The sequence below is a fragment of the Eupeodes corollae genome, chromosome 3 (genome assembly GCF_945859685.1).
Source record: "Eupeodes corollae chromosome 3, idEupCoro1.1, whole genome shotgun sequence".
NCBI classification, from domain to species: Eukaryota; Metazoa; Arthropoda; class Insecta; order Diptera; family Syrphidae; genus Eupeodes; species Eupeodes corollae.
In genome coordinates this window covers 70,422,784-70,444,947 of record NC_079149.1, presented here as the reverse complement: position 1 = coordinate 70,444,947, position 22,164 = coordinate 70,422,784, and the positions used below count along the sequence as shown (strand labels likewise).

The window sequence follows — 22,164 nt, the reverse complement described above, 5'->3', positions numbered from 1 at the left end:
GTTACTACTCCTATTATAGCAATAGATCTAACTTGAAATTCACTCTTGATGGACTTTTGACTTTGTCGATAATCTCGTACGTTTTACATACCGCTATTGCTCCCAGATCTCTAACCTCATTTTCATATAACATTACAATGCAGTAAGACATACATTTGTTACTATTAAAAAAACAGGATTTTGTGTATACAAAACTGTATGTATTTGGACCAAAAAAAAAGACTTTAATGAACTGCAATTACAATTTTGTGTACGTTTTCGAAATTAGAAAGACGTGGAGAATTAATTATATATTTTAATTATTCGAAATAACATTGGAATTCTAGAAGACTCGTTTTCTCCATGAAATTTAATTATTGGAAAATAATGTTTGATTGTTAAACACTGTTTTACTTCCTCATTTGTTGGCTTTTACATTTTATAAAACTGTTTTTTATATATAATAAGCGAACACTCTTAAGCATTAGCAAAGGGAGAGAGTGTTTGAAAGGAAGTGGCGCTGCGTACTGGTTTTGAATTCCTGAATATTGTAATGAGTGGGAAAGACAGAGTGTAAGACATTCAACATGCGCGAAGTACATCTACAAGCGCGTATATTACGGTTGAACTTTTTAAGGGAAGGAATGTAGCTGGCTATTTCTTTAAAGCAAAACGTTTAAAAAGGGTGAGACAAGAAACGTAAGGACAATGTTCAAGCGACGTAAATGAACCAATGATGATATTATCTCCAATCAATTTAAATGCTCTACGTTTAATATTGTCTGAGAGGCTTAAGTATGTTGTTGAAGGACCAGCCAAATGATTGGAATTATATTCAAGCTTTTGACGTGTGTATTATAAGTCTTGTAGATAACAACCAGATTGAAAAGGAAGGAAAACTACTTGAATCGCCTTAGGAAACCCAAACATCTTGCCGCATTTCCGGCGACATTGCATATGTGATCGTTTCACAAGAGGTAGTTAGTGATGATGATACCAACAATATCGAAATTTTCAGTCTTATTGAGGAGAGTGCCATCCATGGATAATGGCCTAGCGTTTCGAAGCATTGAATTCCACAAGGTTTTTTAATTTCCCATTGCACAATGCTCTTTAGGTCGGAATTTAATGATCTTATCATATGTTGAGTCTAAAAAGGAATATAAAAAGCTAATAGTCATCGAAACAATGTATTGATTAGAGACAAGACAGTATTAAAACGGCGCACTAAAACGCCAATTGGATCTCAGGCTAGGTTGTCTTGAGATCGCCATTTCCATTTCTAGAGACATGACAGAGCACTGGGGCACACCAGTATTTACATCTACTCGGAACGAGACCTGAGGAGTAGGAGAGATGAAAAAGTGTTAAAAACACCTCTTCAGAACAATAGCGGGGATATCCGATCATCCGTGTTATATATAGTTCACTATTTGTATTTATATACTTCTTTATAAAAACACTTGTTGTATTAATTTTTATAGTTTTAATATCGAACAATATTGAAGTTCGATATTTTTCATATTATTTATAAATTGGACTTCATGGAATACCCGTTCTAACAATCCGGACACCGGGTATGTGTATTGAGACCTCTATAATTTCCAGTCATTGCAAAAAAAAATATTACTAAAACCAAAGCAGATAAAATCGATATAAAAAATTTCACCGAATTGAAACACCGAATACTTTCGATAACCGTCACTACTTAGCAGTGAAGATCATCGACTCGTTCCTGTGATGCAAAACATTAAATTTTAATTCAATAATCTGCTAATGTACAACCTATACCATACGCATCAATTCATTCGTAATGAAACTTAACTCATAAGCTCGGCTATGCAACTGTGGAAGATAGAGAAAATAGGGATGGCACTCACTGTGCTGTGCCCGTTGTATGGCTTTTAATTTTTTTGTTATTTGGCGAGTTAGATCCAACCTACACTTAAAAATACTTAACGTTAAAAATAAGGGTTTATAACTTACTCTTGCTTTCTCAAGATTATACATTACTAAGTTTTTGGTTTTACAAATACACAAACAAGACGATAGCGTCATTAGGAGTTCAGTGATTCGCAAATAGAAGTACTTTCTTACAAAAATTATCTCTGTGGCAGTTTATAATACTTAAAATAAGGTACTTAAGCTTTAAACATTTATATTGAATTAATGTATATAAAACAAAATTTTTATCAACAAAGCTCTCATTCAGTTCTCAAAAAATTTATTAAAAAATTTAATTTACATATATTTTTGTTTTGTTTTTGGAAATAAATAATTTAAACAAAAAATAATATAAAACACAATTTTGTTTTTTTTTTTAATTTTATAGGAATAGGTTTACCGCACTTACTCCAAATCTTTGGAGCGTCACTATGATTACAGTTTGACCAAACTGGACGTTTTTATTTGGTGGATGTGTGTGGATGACAGACAAAGAGATGATCATTTATCGACAACATACGTACATATAAAGATTGAAGAATAAACAGGAAGTACATACAATTAATATCAGTTTTTACTGTTTGCTTTTTTTAAATTATGTTTTAAGTGTTTTATTGAAATACAACAAAAAATGTATACAACTTTACGGATGCAACTACTGTTCTTATTATACAAGTTTAATTTATTTATAATTGTAGGGAGTGTTTTGTTCCACTCCTTATGTGGATTTAATGAACTCAGGTTACACAACATTATAATAACCGTGGAATATGAACAATAAAAATATAAATTATATTATTTATTTAAAAATACTAATGAAGGCTACAAAGTGTTCACCTTTTTCCATATGTAAAGCAAAAAATTAATAATATCTTTTGATGTTCTTCACACCACATATTTCTAGGGAATTGAACATATTACATACAAATCCTTCTCCTTCTATAAGATTATCAATTATTAACCGATGTTTTGGAGGAAGTGTCCACATTTGATAACTTGATATCAAGTAGCAGGAAAATTCACTTAAATTTGTATAAGAATAAAATACCTTCCTGACAATTTTTATCATATACAAAGTTATTATGGAAGGAAGGGTATAACCTAAAACCTTTGCATAAATTGCCAACAACACGAATACAATTGTTAAGGTTATGAGATGTTGGTAAAATTATCAATTTTTTTTTTAATTTCTATAACTTAAAGAAATCTTGGATAAAAATGTATATGATACGGAATAAACACAAAATTATTTTATTTTACAACATAAATTTGGTGATTGATTTATGCATGGAGTATTAGACCATTTTTTTTTTATTTTTTGCCATCTAAGATGCAAATAATTTAATTTCAAATATATATGCATATGTAATATGTTTTAATTTTAGTTCCCAATGCCCTAACAGAAGTATTTTCTAGTGAAATGAAATATGCAGATTTGGAAGTTTTGATAAGCATTCATTATTCGTATTAAAGCTTTGCATCCACTCCCAAAATGTTTTATCTAAAATGATAGACTTCTTCAATGCTTGGAAAAGATGACTGCATGTTAGTTTAAAATTGAAACTAGTGAACCACTTGAAAATATTTGTGTGACTTTTGAGAAACCCATCTATAAATTAAAACTACTTACATAATCGAATTATACTTTAAACTTCTACTTCAAACAACACAAAAACAAAAACAAACCAAAAATATAGTTAAAAGCCATTCCACATTCTTTCCAACGTTCATAACGGTTGCAGTAAATTAAAATAATTCCACTAAAACTAAATAAGAGCTTTGTAATAATAATAAAATATTTAGAAAAAGAATAACATTTACGAGTAAATGAGGCATAATAAACAATAACAACAAAATACTCATATTATTAAAAAAGCATTTACAAAATATTACATAGACTTAGGAAACTGACAATTACGAAATAAAGCCTCCTTATAGTCATATAGATAGATAGATAGACAGAAACTTAAAATGTAACCTTATATACGTAACAACATCAAACATTTAAGAACTAACTTTCTCCAAAGGAGCAACTTATAATCAAAATTAAAAACAAACAAAAAAAAACACAACATTAAGTCAATCTAATTTAACTGAAGTTTTTTTTTCAATAATTTTCGTTTGTCTAATTATTTTAATCACGTAGTGGTAAAATGTTATGTGTACAGTACCCGTCTTACCTATCCGCTTGGGATCGGCTAGGTCTTGTTTAGGTTCAATGTATGGCTTCAGTTCCTCATCCTCAAAACCCATATTCATCCATTTATCACTCATGATAGTCTCTAGACTAGCACGTTTAGCTGGATTTAATACAAGAAATTTGCGTAGGAGATTTTCACAGTCAGTTGACATGTAGAAGGGAATTCTTTGAAAAAAAAAAACAAACAAAAATTTATTACCATTAAATTTTAAATTTGATAACCAGACAACTAATACCTATATTTGCCTCTGAGAACCCTCTCTCGTAATTCTCTAAGTGTTGAACCATCAAATGGCAATGAACCACTAACCAAAGTATACAGTATCACACCTAATGACCAGACATCAACTTCTGGCCCATCGTATTTTTTTCCCTGAAACAATTCTGGTGCAGCGTATGGTGGACTACCGCAGAAGGTATCCAACTTCGAACCAGGTGTGAATTCATTCGAAAAACCAAAGTCGGCAATTTTTATATTTAATTCACTATCCAGAAGAAGATTTTCAGCTTTTAAGTCTCTGTAAGTTTAAGCATACACAAAAATTACGTATAACGTATGTTAGAAAAAAAATAAGAAAATTAATATTCTAACCTGTGGATAATTCTCTTTTGGTGGCAGTATTGTACGGCCGATACAATTTGTCTAAATTTAACGCGTGCCTCTTTCTCTTTCATACGACCATGCAGCACCAGGTAATCGAATACTTCGCCACCAGATGCGTATTCCATCACAAGATATAAGGTCTTTTCGGTTTCAATAACTTGGAATAATTTAACAATGTTCGGATGATCAAGCATTTTCATAATTCTAACCTGAAAATAAAGGAAGAATAAAAGTAGTTATAATTATTGTAATGTACTCGTAAATTACTTTAGTAAAAAAAAATCAATCAATATTAAAAGAAAGAAGAGAAATTAATAGTACACTACACTACACTGTATCAAAAGTAGTGGTGGTGATTTCTTGTTTAAATAAATATTTTGGGTGAAAAAAATAGAAATATATCCTATAATCACCATCCAAAATATTGATGCATCTTCTAACGAAAAAATTTCCGATAAAATCGAGTCTTTGGATTTAATGGATTGGATTCTAATCAAGGTTACAAAGCCAACAAACAGGATTCAAATCAATTCTATACATTAAGGGTCCGCCAAATATTTTTTTTTGAAAATGCTATAAAAAAAAAACTACTGAATATTTTCTCAATTTTTTTTAATTGAAAGTACAATCTTTCCTGTTAATAATGGAAAATAATTTCAATCAAATGGCAGCCTCGGCTGGCCATGCAGTAGCCTACACTATCGGTCCAATTTTTAAGCACATTATCGATTGTGTACAACTGTATTTCACCAATGGCTTCACGAATATTGTCCTTTAAAGCATCAATTGTTTCTGGCTTGTCGGCGCAATCACCATTGACTGTAACGGCCAAGCCTTGCTCATTTTCTTAGAGAAATGGGCCAATTACGCCTCTAGACCAAAGTTCGCACCAAACAATGACTAGTTTTGGGTGTATCGGCTTTCAATGTATGCCTGTGGGTTTTCTTGCTCAAATGCGACAATTTTGTTATTATACCCGCTCAAATGTTGATGGCGCTATACGCACACTTTTTGCCACAGCAGCAATATTCTCGGGTGTATGCACTGTTTTTGGCTCTTCACGCTTTGGTTTATAGATAAGGATGCCAGTTTCTTTCACTTTTTTAAAAAGACAAAGAACAGACGGAGCTGACGGTGCTTCTCTTCTTCCAAAATCCGTACGCAAATTCACACACATTCTGCAACATTACCATGATTATCAAAATAATGTCGCAATATTTCTCAGCGTTGTTCCAGCGTACACACAATAATATTCGTTCGGCGGAAGGATAAGGAATTAATTATCTGTCAAATCAGACATGAGCTAAGTGTTACCATTCAGGAAATAAACACTAGTTGAAAAAAAACGTTAGATGGCGGACCCTTTAGTTTTCTGCCTGATACCGATCACCTTTCATACAAAAAAACAGCTGAAATTTTGAAGCATCTAAAGTATTCAGGAACTATTGAAGAAATTTAAGATGTATGCCAAAAACTCCGGAGTGGCATATTTATAGAACTTAAGTGGGACACCTCAGGACGAGACGCGTTCTTAATTTTCATTTTTATCAGGTATGATTTTAATTCCATCATTGTAAATAATGGAATAATTATTATGTGTTGACCACATTTGGGATGGCGAAACTAATCATTTTTGAAATCGGATTTGTCGATAAAAGTTTTTCATAATACGTCGCGAGAACATTTACCTCAATTGAAAGTGCATTATTGCTATTCTGGCCATTTTAAAAAACGAACAGTATTCCAAAAAGATTCTGAATCTTTACATATACTTAGTTTCGAAGTTGGTATTACTTATAAGCTGGTCGTTTCTATTTAAGGCAAGTTTTCCATATGTTGACTTATCTTTCTAATTTAAATATTTACGTTTTTGTCTCTCCATTTCAACCTAATATTTTTAACTGCCGACTGGCTTAGAAACTTTTCAAAAGTGCAAGTGACGAGAATAAAAAGATTCGGCGAGAAATTAGCTGGAAGTACTTCAAAGTTTCTGTTATGCCCAACCAATCGCCTCTGATAAGACATACAGTAGTGGACACGAATTAAGCACATTAAAAATGGTACAAGTATTTTTCTACTTTCAATTCTTTATTACTTGCAAGTAACGGTTCATTTTTATGTTGTTACTATGACTACCTTATATGGTAATAAAAATGATGTGTAAATGATTGAAAAGTGAAATACCGTTTTGCGAAAAAAGAAAGATTGTGATTTGCGTTGTTTTGAGCTGGACATAAATTTAGCCCGTTTGCAATCAAAGAGTGTATTTTTAATTTTGTGTGTTTTTTTTTTAAAAGAAAATAATAATTTTTGAGGTAATTAAATATTCCTTTAATGATCTATATTAAAAAAAAATCAAAAAAAAAATCAATTAGTCATGGCAAAAGGAAAATTGTGTTCAAAGGAAAAAAGAAGTTTGATCTTGAAAATGAAGTCAGAAGGTGGACAGCAACAGACAATTCTAGTGATTGAAAACGTTAAACACAACCCTCGGGCCAGAAAGACAACTACAAATGAAGATAGAATTATTTATAGGTTATCGACCAAGGATCCGTTTAAGACCTCCAGTGCCATTCGAAAGGCACTTTCAACGAACTATGAAGTAAATGTTTCCTCAAGGACCATAAGACGCCGAATAAATGAAAACAATCTACGACAAACCAATTAGTTTTTGGAAAAACGTGTTCTGGAGCGATGAATCCAAATTCTGCCAGTTCGGCGCCAAAAAACAGGGAATATGATCCAAGATACACCATTAGGACGGTAAAACACGGTGGAAGCAACGTTATGGTCTGGGCTGCTTTTTCATGGCACGGCCGGCGTTGGCCCCATCGTAAAAATTGACACCAAAATGGAACAGAACGTGTACAGAGATATTCTGTTGGATCATATGATACCCTACGCAGAAGACAATTTGCCTTTATTATGGCACTTTTTACACGACAACGACCCTAAACACACTTCAAAGTTAGTGAAGTGTGCCTTAGGGGTGAATAAGCTCGACGTTTTGAAGTGGCCAGCACAATCACCAGAGCTTTACCCGATCGAAAATTTGTAGAATGATGTTGAACATCACATTGAGAAAAAAGAACCAACCAACCAATTTAACACAATTGGGCAGGAGATTCAAAATGCAATTCCAAAGTCACGATGTGAGGCTTTGGTTAAAAGTTTGCCAAGAAGAATTGCTTCTGTACTGCAAAATAAAGGGTTCCCTACCAAATACTAAGAAAAACTTAGAATTGATAACGGTAAGTACAATTTTATCAAGAAACTGTTGAATGTGCTAAAAAAATTGATTTTTCTACATTCCATAATTTTTTCTTCTTACAGATGGTAAACATATTTGATGAAGTACTATGAAAACCTAGTGCTATGTATATTTAATATAAATAAAATATAACTAATTTCATAATAAGAAAACAAATTGAAAATTTAATTGTTTTTATTTTCTTTAACAAGTGTGCTAAATTCTTGTCAACCACCATTTTGATTCAGAGAAGTATCTAAAGATTTTCTTTCCATAGGTAACAGATCGTTATTTAAATAAATTGGCTTCTGATATACACTAATACGAATATTTAAATCCTCAATAATCATCTCTTCATGATTATTACTATTAAGAAAATTTTACTCATTATACATCATTACAATTCAAGTACATCGAAAGTATTTTTTTTGATGAACAATCTCTATAAGAGTAATTTTATTTTCAATTTTTTAAAAATGTATGCTAATATTTTTGTAAGTATTCTTAACACAAAGCTCTTCCAAGTCGTCTGTTATTTTTGACTACTAGAATACATTTGCTATTAAAATCTTCGAAATATTTAGAGTAATGTAAGTTATTTTCGTTGTTCAAGTAAGGTTTCAAATGAATAAAAATATTGTATATTTTAACAAAATATAATCTATGCAATCTTTGAATAGTTACTGACTAGACGAGGTTAACGTTTAAGTTATTGATTTTATATATTTAAAATCACTAAATGCATTTTTCTGTTTGCTATGCTATTTATTTGAATGCGTAGAGATTTTTAAATTTACGAGTTAATATAACATCATAAACAATAATATTTATATCAATAGTTCTTTGCTTACCTCTCTAAACAATTTTTGAAGCGACCCAGGATTCAACTGAGTTTTGTCTATGATTTTAATGGCCACTTCTTTACCAGTTGGCAGATGTTTAGCTAATTTCACTTTGGCAAAATTACCCTTTCCAATCGTCTTAATCAGCTTATATTTTCCAATATGCTCCTCGGTGGCACGCCAACGCATTGGCACACCCCCACGTATCTGCATATTAGGTGAACCCTGAAAATAAAATAAATACAACATTAAAAAATCTATCATAATTGGTATAAAATTTCTTAAAAATAAGTGAAATTAATGCTAATTCAAATAATAATTTTCAATACGAGTAAAATACTCGTACCTTAAAATTTCATTAGTTTGGGCATATTTTTTTGTTTTGGAACACAATTACTTAAAAATAAGTGAAATTAATGCTATTTTTAACAATCATTTTTTTATATGATTAAAATTCTTAAAAAGTTCATCAGCCTGGGCATATTTTTACTAGACGAATAAATTAACTTAGTCAGATTTTCTAATAATAATAAATAAATTGAAATATTTTACCTTTCAAATTATATATAATTTTCATTTAACATTTTAACAAATGCTTTAGTAAAAAAATAAAACATAAAATAATGACATTCTCGTCAGTCTCGTGGGTATTAATACAAACATTTTAAAGATGCATACTTACATATGTTTATCAAGATAAAATAGTTAACGTAACAAAATATGTAACGATAAGAACTTTCTAATTGGAATTTTTAACACAGAAGCCAAATATCAAAAATAGGACTTTAAGAAAAGTTTCTAATAGTACTAATTTATTTTTTCAAAAAGCTAAATTCTATAAATTAACTTAGCTTAGTTATATGAACTATTGCGAATTTAAGAATTAAAAGGATGGACAAAACTGACTGCATACTGAGCCTTTTAATTTTTAATTGTGAAAATGTTTCTTTTAAAAAAAGCAATTAATAGGTCGGCTTAAGTGTATTTGCTTTGTTTGTTTTCACGAACTGTCACTTTTTAGACATGTTCGGATGCCCGTATTCTAATGAAAGGCAATTTACATTTTAGAAAAACGAAAAGAAAGGTTAAACATTTTGCACTGAATGCACTAAAGGCTCCATTATAAAATATAAAGAATTATTAGCGGTTGAGTTTAGTATAAATTGTATAAGTTTGTTTGCATTTGGATTTATATGAGCTGTCATCTTTATGAAATTTACAACGCAGCTCTTCAATTATACAGTGACGGAAAAAATAATTGAAACGATACAAAAATTATACAAAATTAATAACTATTATCTCCGTGTATTTGGGATCAAATCTAGAGTTTTTGATCTTCTGTTTAGAAAAACAATGACAAATTTAATTAGACAAAATGGAATATCATGTCAGACGATCAGCGAACTTTTAGTTCGATCCCAAGTGCACGAAGATGATAGTTAAGGATTTAAGTGGAAACACTGAGTTTTTGCTAGTTTTTTTTTTCGTCACCATCTGAAACTAAGCCAACATTTTGAATTAAATGAAAAACTGAACCAAACTGTGTACTAAATTAGGACTCTAAGCATCAAAATGATGCCTCTTGCCGAAGAGGGCATTCCAATCAACGATGTTTCAAGCAAGTTGATGATGAACTCAAGTATTCATAACAGTTGTAAAAATAATATAATTTCCATTATACAATATACTTAATGGAAGGACCACCAACATTATTTGATTTTTAAATAAAAGAATATGTCTGGTATGAACTTTAAATACAGTACCATTCTGTATTCGTTTCTATTTTTTTGGCCAGGGAAAACTAATAAATAATACTTCAGAAATTTTTTAAAATTATTATTTTTGATTGAGTTTAAAAATAAGTTTATTTTGTCCTTAAAGTATGGAGAGTTGTAAGATATTTTTAAAATGTTTGTATACTCTTTCCAATACGTTTTAAATTGTAAATAAAAATCACTTTATGTTTGATGAACTCAGAAAATATTTGCGTTCTGGAGGAATAGGATGAAAATAGCAGATCCAGAGGGGAGTCGTAGGGGTCATGAGCCCCCCCCCCCCCCTCGGGAGATAATTTGTTTGTATTTTTGTAGGAATTCTATTTAATTCAAAATTAATCGTATTGAGTTAATGGATATGACCCCCATTATACTTTGAAGCATTTATTTTTTGTACCTACATATGTATGTATCTGAAAACAAAATTTGTATTTTACTTTCTAAACTTTGTTGCAAAAAGTAGCACTTTTAACTGAGGGCTGGGCCAAGAACATAATATGAATCTGAATTTCAGTTCTATTCCAAAAACTTAGCACAAATTCATCAAATTTTGACCATAAAACTTACACAGTTGAATTGTATAAGTAAAGATTTGTTAGTAATTTCACGACACGTGGTTTGCTGTCAAAAAACATTTCAAATTTTTGTAACTTAAGTAATGCTTAAAATTATTTTCATAAAATTTGTTTAAAAGAAAAAGAGCAAATATTCAGGTTTTTAAGGACAAACCTTGAATAAGATATCTTCAATTTTATATTAAGTTTTTTGGTGGCATTTAAATTTTTGAGAAAAAATTATTTTCTAGGTATTGCAGTCGGGCAACATATTTTTTTCAAAATTGATTTTCTGTTGTATAAAACTTTAAGGTCGTAGCAAATTAAAGAAATCTAAATTTTAAAGTGAGTTTGCTTCGGATGTTCAACAACTGAGATCTAAACACGAATTTCAAGAATATAAATGTTCCAAAAACAGCAAAAGTGACACTTTTGTTAAACTAATGGCTTATTGAAAAACACAGTGCACGTTTCATATATATTAATATAATAGCTTTGAATCTCTTGAGAACTGAAGTGAAAAGAGATTCTGAAACGTGAAATTTGTGACTGCCACACAAAAGTATCTTCTCCGCTTATCTCTTTATCTTAGTTTGTTTTTATTTTATATTCAGAGAAATTATGTACTTAAATGCACTTATTTCACTCAATTCAAGAACCAAACATTTTTCTCTCCACAGTTTTAAAGTTTTGTTGACTCCTTTAAGACCAAAATATTTTCAAGCATCAGCTCTAATCTACGTGTAAGCAGACCAATTAATTTAATTTAATTGGGTGGCGCAACAGTCTGTTGTGAACCAGGGCCTATTGACTTACAACTCTTAACCATTCCTGTGTGCGAGTACTGTTGTCAGGAATGGAAGGGACCTACAATTTTAGCCCGAACCCGAACGGCTAATTTGAGAAAGCACTTTTACTTGACAAAAATTACTCTTGAAGGATTTGTCAATTTCTCGCAAGAGACAGTACCCGCGAAAATTCATTTTTTTAAATTAAGGTGACACAGGCAGGGATTGAACCCTTGCATGACAGTCCAGCGCACTAACCATCATGCCACGGGTGAGCAGACCAATAGCGATAGTAATAATAGACTCCCAAAAATTGAGTCCGAAAAAACTACGTCAAAAAAAAAAAAAAAAAAAAAAAAAAATTCTTGATATCAGATTCTTTCTCATTTTATGGGTTTTTGAATTTTTGTAGCGTTTTACGCATTAATATAAATGGCAACAAAGAAAAGGGAAAAACAATTTCGTACATTTCTCCATGAAAGCAATAATAATCCTCTAAAATATTGTGTTTTGATCTTAAATATGGCATATTTAGAAAACTGTTAGAATCTTGGAATGCTTTCATGATAAGAATGTCTACTAAATAAAATAATTAGACTATACCTTGCTGGACAATAGCGTTCTAAAATAATATAATAACTAAAGTTGTCACTTTAGCTCTTGAAATGTGTACATTTAAGGTTAAGATGCACATTATGTTATTTAAATTAAATTTTGTTAACCTTCTTTAAAGAAAATTTTTAAGCGGCAAGTAAAAACTCGTCTATATGTTAAGCTCGTCCCCCCTGATTAAAAGTCTGGATCCACCCTTGTACGATAACCTGTATAATGGTATCTTCTTCTCAGTAGAAATGTTCATAATAACCAATAAACTATCTTGATTCCTATGTACAAATATATAGGTACATATCTAAATTTAAAATCTGTTTTAAGTTCTTTAATTGAATTTTTGTTATAATTTGGAACTATTTTATTTATTTATTATGTTCGAGATTTGTGTGTTATCAAAATAAACTCTACATACAAATCCCTTTTTAAAATTCACTTAGACTGCTTGTTTTTCGCTTTAAAATCTTACCAATATAGGTAATCAATCTTAACTATTTATATAAACCCTGCTGTGTATTATGACTCATTTTGCAAAAAAAAAATTAAAATGATTCACAGTACTTAAATAGAACAAAAATATACACAAAATAAAACGGAAATTTATAACATTTTCTTTATTATTCTGAAAATAATATCCATTTATGGCTATCAGAGCAAGAAGAACAAAAGAAAATGTAGGTCTTACGCACACACACATACGTACACACATAATAAGAAAACACACACAAGGGGAGTGTATCTTTCCGAAATTTTAAACTTTTTTTTATGAGAACTCGAAACTAATAAAAAAAAAGAGTAACAAATAAAAATGTCATTCCCAAATGGAACAGCCTCCACAACTCTCTTTCTTGTTATAACAACAATGTTGTTGTTGTCAGTTGACATTGTTTGGGAAAAAGTATGTACTCGTATATGGATGAAAGATGAAAAAATGAGGTAAAACTCATTTTTGAGAGATGATTAAAAACTTATAGAAAAAGTAACTTAGTTCGTAAGTTTACCTGAATTTCGGTAGCATATCGATTGTTAAGCATCGAAGTATTCGGTGATGGTGCTTTGGTTGCTGATGGTGGTAATGGAGGCATTGTTACGATATGCCTTCCAGTTGTTGGAGTTGCATTTGCTGAAGACGGTAATGGTGTCGGAGTTGGCTTTGCAAGTGGTGCGTTCGGCCGAGCTCTAGCTTGCTTCACTTCGGTTGAAACAACTCTGGGCTTTTGCTGGAGCAGCGCCTCAAAATGTTTAAGGTTTTCTTCCCTTCTTTTGGCAGCCGATGTCGTCGATGACATGGCAGAATTCGCGCTATTTTTTGCCACAGCTACATCCAATTGGAGATCTTTGGTTGCAATGCTTTGCTTTGGTTTAAGTGCAGCACGAATAGCAATCACTTCAGAGTTCTTGGTATCCGACGCTGTACGGCTAATTTTTGGCTTCTGTGTGGTGGCTATTGCTTTCGAGTACGCACCTGTTGAATTGCGCGCTTCCGAACCTCGTTGAAATTCAGACTCACCATCTGATTCAGTACCACGACTACCAGGCAGATAGCCAAAGTCTTGACCAGATGCCATATCACTGATTCCTGGTTGGAGAAGATTTTCATGTTCTCCATAGCGCTTGCTCTTCTTTATTATTTCAACTTTGATTTCATCAATGCAGGCATTTTGTTTCGATGATTGTTTGAAACTTTCTTCAACTTGATTTATGTGCTTCTCTATTGAACCCAAAGCGAATGATACATTATCATCATCTTCGTCTGGTAGATTGATTTTATTATCTGCTCTGTTTGGCAGTGGCGATAGCAAAATTTTATCGCGTAGTTGTTCAAATTGCCCTGTACGTACGGCACCATGCGGATTCAGGGACACCCGGTCGTTGCCTTTTTTAGCATTACTTGCAAGGTACTGGCTGAACGATTTAGAAACTGGTACCGAACATCTTTTTTCCCCCACAATGACTGTACTGTCCTTGATTGGAGGTTTCCTCAGTTCCACCAAAGCACTTGGTTCGTCTTCATTTTCTTTGGAGACAAAATTTAGACCAGGTGGGGGACACGTTACGGGTTTTTCACCAATATCAATGTCGGCGAGCTTTACAAACTCCGTTATCTTTGGTTGTGTTGCTGGTGGCGGTGCCGGAGCTGTACCCTTTCGATGCGAGGGATTTCGAAAACTCTTTCTAGTTGTATCATCACGTTTCAAATCTGAATCCATGATGTTTTTAATATTTTATTAAATTTTATATTGACTTCTATGTTTTTTGTTCAGTTTTAGATAGAAACTTTCAAATATTGGTTGCTTAAACAGAGGGTTAGGGTCTAAATTGGAAAACAAAATTGTTATAATAATAAAGAGCTTTACGCTTCATTAACGCCATGACTTCATCACGGATGACACTCGAAAAAGAAAAAATAAATCAGGTTTTTCTCAACGAGGTCATTTTGTTTGGAAAACAAGGGAAGAAAACAACAATAACACAACACCCGCGCACGAAACACATGCAATATGAAAAATTTAAACTGAAATTGAAGGTCCTCTCTCTATCTCCCTCATATTAATGTGTGCTTCAGTTTTGGTTAAACGAAATAAAAGAGAACGTAGGTAAACTTGAATACCGCATACCTATTAGATATATAGATGATGTTCAGGAAATGTCTTATATATTGACTGAAATCGAAGAATATCTTATTATTTGTCAGTTACGCTTCTAATGTTGCAATACACTAAAATATTTGAAATTCAAATATTACACTTCTTACAAAGAATTGCCTACGCAGTAAATGTATTGTTTTTTCGTTAAAAACTTTAATTTTTCTTCGAAATCAACTTAAAATTAAATTTCCTCTTCAAAAGTCCCATAGCAAGGCAATAAAAAATAGCTACAATTTATCTTCTTTAAAGACTTGTAGCAACTAAATAATTCACAGTTGCTCTATGTCCCTCGGATTATATGGAATCTCGATTTATTCGAGAAAATACGCGTCAAGACAAGGTTTAATGGTCATCTTCTGATGAGCTCAACCATTATATCGGGGCGAAACGCATATATGAACAGTTATGCTTTATATTTATTTTTATTTTCATGATTTTAAATCATATTTACTAAAATAAACGGTGTTCAGGAAAAAACAATTGGACTGTTAACAGTCAAATATTTCTTCTTAAAATTAAAGTTATAGCTGATGGATATTTTTAAAAAACACATTCAGTTTTTTTTAATTAATTGAACGTTACTTTTTAATATGGAATTCGATCGCACTTTTTTGTACATTTTAGATCAAGAAGTGGAACTCGGAGTATTACCATAAGCACATTATAAGAAATTAATTAAATTTCTATGGTTTTTCGATAATATTTTATTATACTGTGCTACAATTTTTTTTACTTGAATTTCAAATGCTTAAATTATCGAATTAAATTATCAATACTTTAGATTTTGAGTTATATTGAAAAAGGCAGGTTGTGCAATTTAATTTCTATTTGTGTGAAATTTAAGCAAATGTTTACAGCTGATCGTGATAAGCCTCAAAATGCAGATTGTTACTTGGTTGAGCAACCTACAAAAAGAAATCTAACCTAACCAACAAGATATTTTTCTTGATCATATTCATATCTCTTTGTTTCAAATAGAAATAAGAAAGAATCTAGTTTTTAATAAAGTTATTTCTTTTCACTACACCATGAGTTGTGATTTACGGTCGATTTTTTAAGACTTTTCATATTTTGTTTTAAAATATTTCATTCCTTGAAATTATAATTTAAAAACAAAAAAATTATGAAGTACTGTATAATGTGTATGCGGGTACATCTTTACAATATTGACATCACCAAAGCACACATTAATCTGTATTGAATTAGAGAAATCATTTTAGGTAAGTTATGAATATAAAATTAATTGTTAAAAAAAATATACAGAATCATTTTTAATTTCATTGTTTTTAAACATTAGACGATCGCCTTCAATCATCATCATCAACAAATCATCATCACCAATATATAAGACGTTATTTGCTTGCCAAAATGGCCACATACTACTCTTGCAGCAAAAAATTGAATCTGTGGTAGAAGTTCAAATACAAAACTGGTTTATCTGAAAAAAAAAAAAAAATACAAACAAATATTTAAGGGCACTTGAGAATTCATCTTTGAATGTTTGTTCATTATAAACCACCCTTTATCCAGCGGCGCTTAATGATGAATTATGTTTGGCACAGAAAAAGCAGATATTAAGGAAAATATTTTGGACAAGACAAACATACACACAATTATTATATTATAGTTAAAACAAAAAATGGAATGACGTTTTTATGAAGTAATTAATATATATTTTTATTTTTCAAAGTTGTTGGCTAGTTTTAAATTGTTTGTATTTTATTAATTGACAATGAACTTGATTGTGAGATGGCGCTTACATCAGGGAACAATAAATTAGCACAAGACGACGGAAAACAAAACGAAACAATTGAGAAAATGGCGTCGGTAATGACGGTAATATAATCAAATGTTTTATGTTTTTCTATTGAACACTTTTTTATTTGATATAAATAAGAGAACAAAAAATTGTTATCGATGAGAAACGTACACGAGTAACAAGAACCGATTGCGAAAATTTAATAAAAGTAGATTGGTGTCACGCGTGGTTTTGAGGTACAATTTCTTACGATAGTTGTTCACCTTTCATGATTTTTTAAATTTAAACCACAGCATTGGATGGGAGAGGGGTTTTATTTTCGCAGGGGATTTTGAAAATGAGCTTCTCGGCTATATTGGCAACAAAATTAATCGAGATATCTACTGTTTCTTTACACCACTGGCGGTATAACGATGTCAACAGCGCGACCGCTACAGGTGCAATCGGTTGTGTTATTTAGCCACCCGTTTTGAAAATTAAAAAGGAAAAAATATTTTAAGTTAGCTACAAACTAGGAAAAACGAATTGAAATTGGTAAGAGATCAGAAAAGGAGAAGTATCTTCTCATGGGGAGTAACCAAAATTGAAATAAAATCTCAGCACAGTCACCAGCAGCCAGCAGCACCACCGGGCAAAGCAGTTACGAGGAGAAACAATTTAAAAACCAGTATATGTCATTATAGTCGTCAAAACGAACGCTGCTCTCCTCCACGCGCTCCCAATAGTTTCCGCGATACAACTACAACTGCTAACTGCTCTGCCACTCTGACTCTACGTCTACCAGTACTGATGTTTTCTGCTCTTGAGCCCAAGCCGAGCGACCGACCGTCCGACCTGTGTGCCTTTATTTCTTTTATATGTCGTCTCTCGACTCTCGAGGGCTTTAAGCCTACAACTATGTTTTGTGGTTACGTTTCGCCTGATATATACTTTATAAACGCTTTCCGCATGACGGAGATGAGGATGACGATATACCGTGGTTATTCACTGTTGTTTTTTTTTTAAGTTTTTTTTTTTAATGATTATTTCCCTAGATGTTGAGTGTTATGTTGATGATGACGAAAAAAAAGTTAAGTTTGTATTCTTTTTTCACTCGACATAACAACTACTATCGTGGCAACCAATCTAGACGAAGAGAGATACTCGTATAATGATTGTATATTTTAGTTATGTGCAGTGACGGATTGACACAATATGAAACTTTTGGAGTAAATGGGCTCTTTGTGTTGGAAGTAAAGTTACCACAATTTCCCAAGACTGCTGTCTTGAACATTTTAAAGCAAATAGTATTTCGTACAGCTTTAAATATACCTTTGATGATTCGCTCGCTGTTACAGCTTCTTTTGGTTTGGTTATCTTTTGTAAACTCAAAAATACTGAGCTTATAATTTTAATAAATCAACATACGTTTTGGTTATTGGTGTCACGCAAAACCAATATACAATTTCGTTATAAATTATAAGTTTGTGAAATTTGTTTAAAAATGTCAGTATTTTAGTGAAGAACATTCATCATAACACACAAATCTTCTATGAACTATGTGGAGAGGTTGTGTAGGTAGTTTGAGGACTTATAAATATCACAAATTATAGTGGTGCAAACAATTTTTGTTTAATATTAATACCCATTGGACAACATAGTCAAAACCTACAAAACTGAAATTTTCAATTTTGTTTTAAATGTTGTTATTGACATAGGATGTCTCTGCACCTGGCAGTCAGCGCGTGAACCTTTCATTCGAGATTTACGATTTGTCTTTTAATGTATTTCAAATAAGAGAAAGTAAAAACTCAAGAAACATTAATATCAGAAAATAATTTGATATAACACAATAAATTTTTGCTGTTACCTAGCAAATGTCATTGCTAGTTAACCATGCTGAAGAATTTCAAACTTTGTTGTTACATGTCACACAGCTTGTGCACAACTGATTTGTTGAAGGAGATGTTTGGTAATCGCATATTCTTCTAAGTTACGGACCCATGACTTGGTCTTCAAGACCGACCCATTTTCTGTTGGGATATTTAAAGACTCTACTCTACGCCAATAAGCTCGTAACGATTGACTATTTGGAGGACGAAAACGCCAACAACATTTGTTGCAAAAGAGAATTTAGTCTTAAATGTTCATCAACGGTAATATGATTGGGAACATAAAACAAAAGGTACAGTTGGCGCAGCAAATAAAATGCCATTTTTTAGCTGTCTCGAAGAAAGCATTATTATGAAACTGACTGGCGATGGCATTGAATAAAAGACGATCAAACTATCGTATTTGAAAATTCTCTCTAGCTTTGAGCTTTCTAAAGGGGACCAACTAGCTGATGTTTTCATATTATCAGACGTCGTTGATGTGAGAATTGTTCCACAGGGTCTTTCAGTTACTTGGCGTTAGTCATAATTTACAACTTTTTAACTTTAAAAGACTGTCTTTAAATGTTATTATTTGTAAATAACCCTTAAATGTTTTGTTAAGAAACTGTAAATAAATAATATTCTTTTATTTTAATTCTACGCTTTAGGACGCTTAGTTTAACTTCAAAGTTAAAAAAAAAAAAAATTGTTTACTACATGCTAAACAATATGTTAGAAAAGTATTAACTGACTTATTTAGACTGAAAACATAAACTCATGAATTATTTATAAAACATAATGGTTATTAACCCAAATTGACCTAAATTTAAAAATAGAAAGCCCATGTTTTTTATTCTTAAGGGTTAGACAAGAATCAAAACTTCGACATACATACATTAACTACTGATGGTATCAATAGTAAACAAAATTTAAATATTAGGGTTTTTCTTTTACTATTATTTGTTTGTTACCCAGATTCGCCCCTGTCTTAAAATGGTGAAACGCATTTTCTATATTAGTACAAATGGTGTTTTTAAAAGAATAAGTATGTGAGTTAAAAAGAGTAGCAGAGGGAAATCGTAGGTTTTCTTTTGTGCTTGATTCTTGTTTGTTTTTTGTGTGTATGATGGTGGTACAGCGTGTAACAATCACAGCTATACAGTTCAAAAATAAAATATATTCAAGCATATACGTGTATACCTACACGAAGTTTTTCTTTCTCAGTAATTAGACAAACAATGCAGAAACTGTTTTTTTTTTTCTTTACCTGAGAATTTTCATTTAATTAAAATTTAATTTAATTTAATTTAATTCGTGAAATGAATTGCCTTTGTCACTTTTGATTGCGGCGAAAGATTGTGTGTATCTCTCTTTCTGACATGATACAACTATCGTTGAAAAACATTTCTAATCCAGTAGACCTTGCTAAAAATTATTCTTAATCATTAAATTAAATATAATTAAATACCTTTCTACATAAACCTAGGAAGACATACTTTTTTCTTATCATCAAAAATTTAGTTTTTCCTCATGCGGTAGATATTTTTTTAGTTTACAGGACTCAAGGGGTTATTAATACCTTTAACATGTTCACGTTTAAACACAGTGCGAGTGTTAGGAAAAGAGGGAAGGATTCAAGAGGAGATACCGGTCCACATTGGTCTTAAAAATTGAGATATCAAATTGAAAGAGATAAACAAAGTTGGATAAAACAATCCACACTCTCAATTTGCGGTTGATGGCTGAATTGTTTGAAGGGGGAGGGATGCAACTGGCGAATTTGACAAGACATTGTTTGTAAAAAAATCTGTAAAACAACGAAAGACATGAAATATTGCGGCGGTTGCCGAGTGATCTAAATGTTTCGGTTATAGTTCTATCGCCTATCATTTTCAAAGCTCTTTTCAGAATCTTATCTTTAAGACATAAACTTGCCTTCGGGCCTTTCGCAAATATGCGAGTTGTATTCATGTTTTGGACAAATTAAATTACAGCCAGAACAAAAGGGGTGACGAATTTCTTGCACCGTTCCGGTATAAGAAGACTCATTTTAGGTACGGGCAGAGAAGAGATGCGCTGCGTTCACAGTTCCACAAAGTTTTCAACCCCTGGATTAGATCATCCTTAAACCGCTTACAATGTAAGAAAGAACTCATCCCAAAAAATATAAAATACCGTTAAATTAACTTATGAAAATAAATGGTATGACCACTCGATTAGTTTGTTTAAATACAGGTATTGCCTAATTTTATTGTAAATCAACAAATTATAAATTAATATTTAATAAAAATACAAAGTTTACAGAAAATTCTCTCTTTTTCTTAACACATTATAGTAACTGGCCATATTATTAGACGCACTGCAGAATTTTTATAATTATTAGATTATTCGCAATATTTTTAACGTTCAAGAATGGATGCATGGTTACATTTTTATGCAAGATGGAGCTCCATGCCACACAGGCCGGTCCATATAAACTTATTTGAGGGAAGAAAACATCGCTCTGTTGGTCTGGCCGGGAAACAGCCCTGATATGAACTCATTGAATACGTGTTGAAGCTGATGAAGAGGCAAGTAGATAAAGATGAGGTCACTTATTGAAAGTGTAATTCACATGTGGAATCACCACCCACAAATGCAGGAAACAGTCCAATCATGCATTGATAGTATGCCACTCAAAATTGAGGCTCTTATTAAAGCAAAAGGAGGTTCAACAAAATATTGGAAAAAAAAATACAAAAATAACAACAACAAAAATTGAAAATATTAATTAAAAAAAAATTCTTTAAAGCTCTTGCTTTTATTTGTTTATATTCTGCATAATTTCGAAAACATGATTAAAAAAGCTGGAAATTAAGATTTTGCAAAAAAACTAAAGTGCGTCTAATAATATGGCCAGGGACTGTATGTGTTAAAATTGGTTCAATGTGAGAGCAGAAAATAATAATTTATAAAAGATTACTTTTAAATTTTTGAAGTTGTAAGAAAATTGATTTATTTTTATCATAATACATATGTATGTATTTACATACATGTAGAGTATGATATTCGTATTTGTATAAGAATCAAGCAACAAAAACAAAACAACTTTATCTACCAAACTCAAAAGTTGATTGTTTTGAAAGACATATAATCATTTAAATCAGAGAACCAAATTCACGTCTTAGGTTTTATGATTAAAGTTCGATTATCACTTTTTTTTTGCAAAAGTGACAAATTTATATTATGTATGTACACGATTAAAGTACATTTCGAGCACACAAACTTATCAATTTATTAATATCTATTGATTATAAATAAGCTAATAAAATTATACAAATTGTTATACAAAAAAAAAACACTTTAAAAATGGTTTGTTT

General features: G+C 31.4%; 1 protein-coding gene across 23 annotated transcripts in view; it reads right to left on the bottom strand.

Annotated features, from left to right (window-relative positions):
* LOC129952865 (serine/threonine-protein kinase MARK2) overlaps positions 1 to 22,164 on the bottom strand; it is a 141,281-nt gene that overhangs the window by 30,363 nt on the left and 88,754 nt on the right. For 20 of the 23 annotated variants that reach the window (XM_056065759.1, XM_056065761.1, XM_056065762.1 and 17 more), the window contains exons 1-5: positions 13,547 to 14,859; positions 8,829 to 9,044; positions 4,716 to 4,936; positions 4,360 to 4,641; positions 4,095 to 4,288 (exon numbers count right to left, since the gene is read on the bottom strand). In XM_056065759.1, coding sequence (XP_055921734.1) covers positions 4,095 to 4,288; positions 4,360 to 4,641; positions 4,716 to 4,936; positions 8,829 to 9,044; positions 13,547 to 14,755 — 2,122 coding nt within the window. In that variant the 5' untranslated portion in view covers positions 14,756 to 14,859. Of the gene's footprint in view, positions 1 to 4,094; positions 4,289 to 4,359; positions 4,642 to 4,715; positions 4,937 to 8,828; positions 9,045 to 13,546; positions 14,860 to 22,164 lie in introns of those variants that run through there. The other 3 variants (XM_056065782.1, XM_056065770.1, XM_056065783.1) reach the window with 2 other exon arrangements.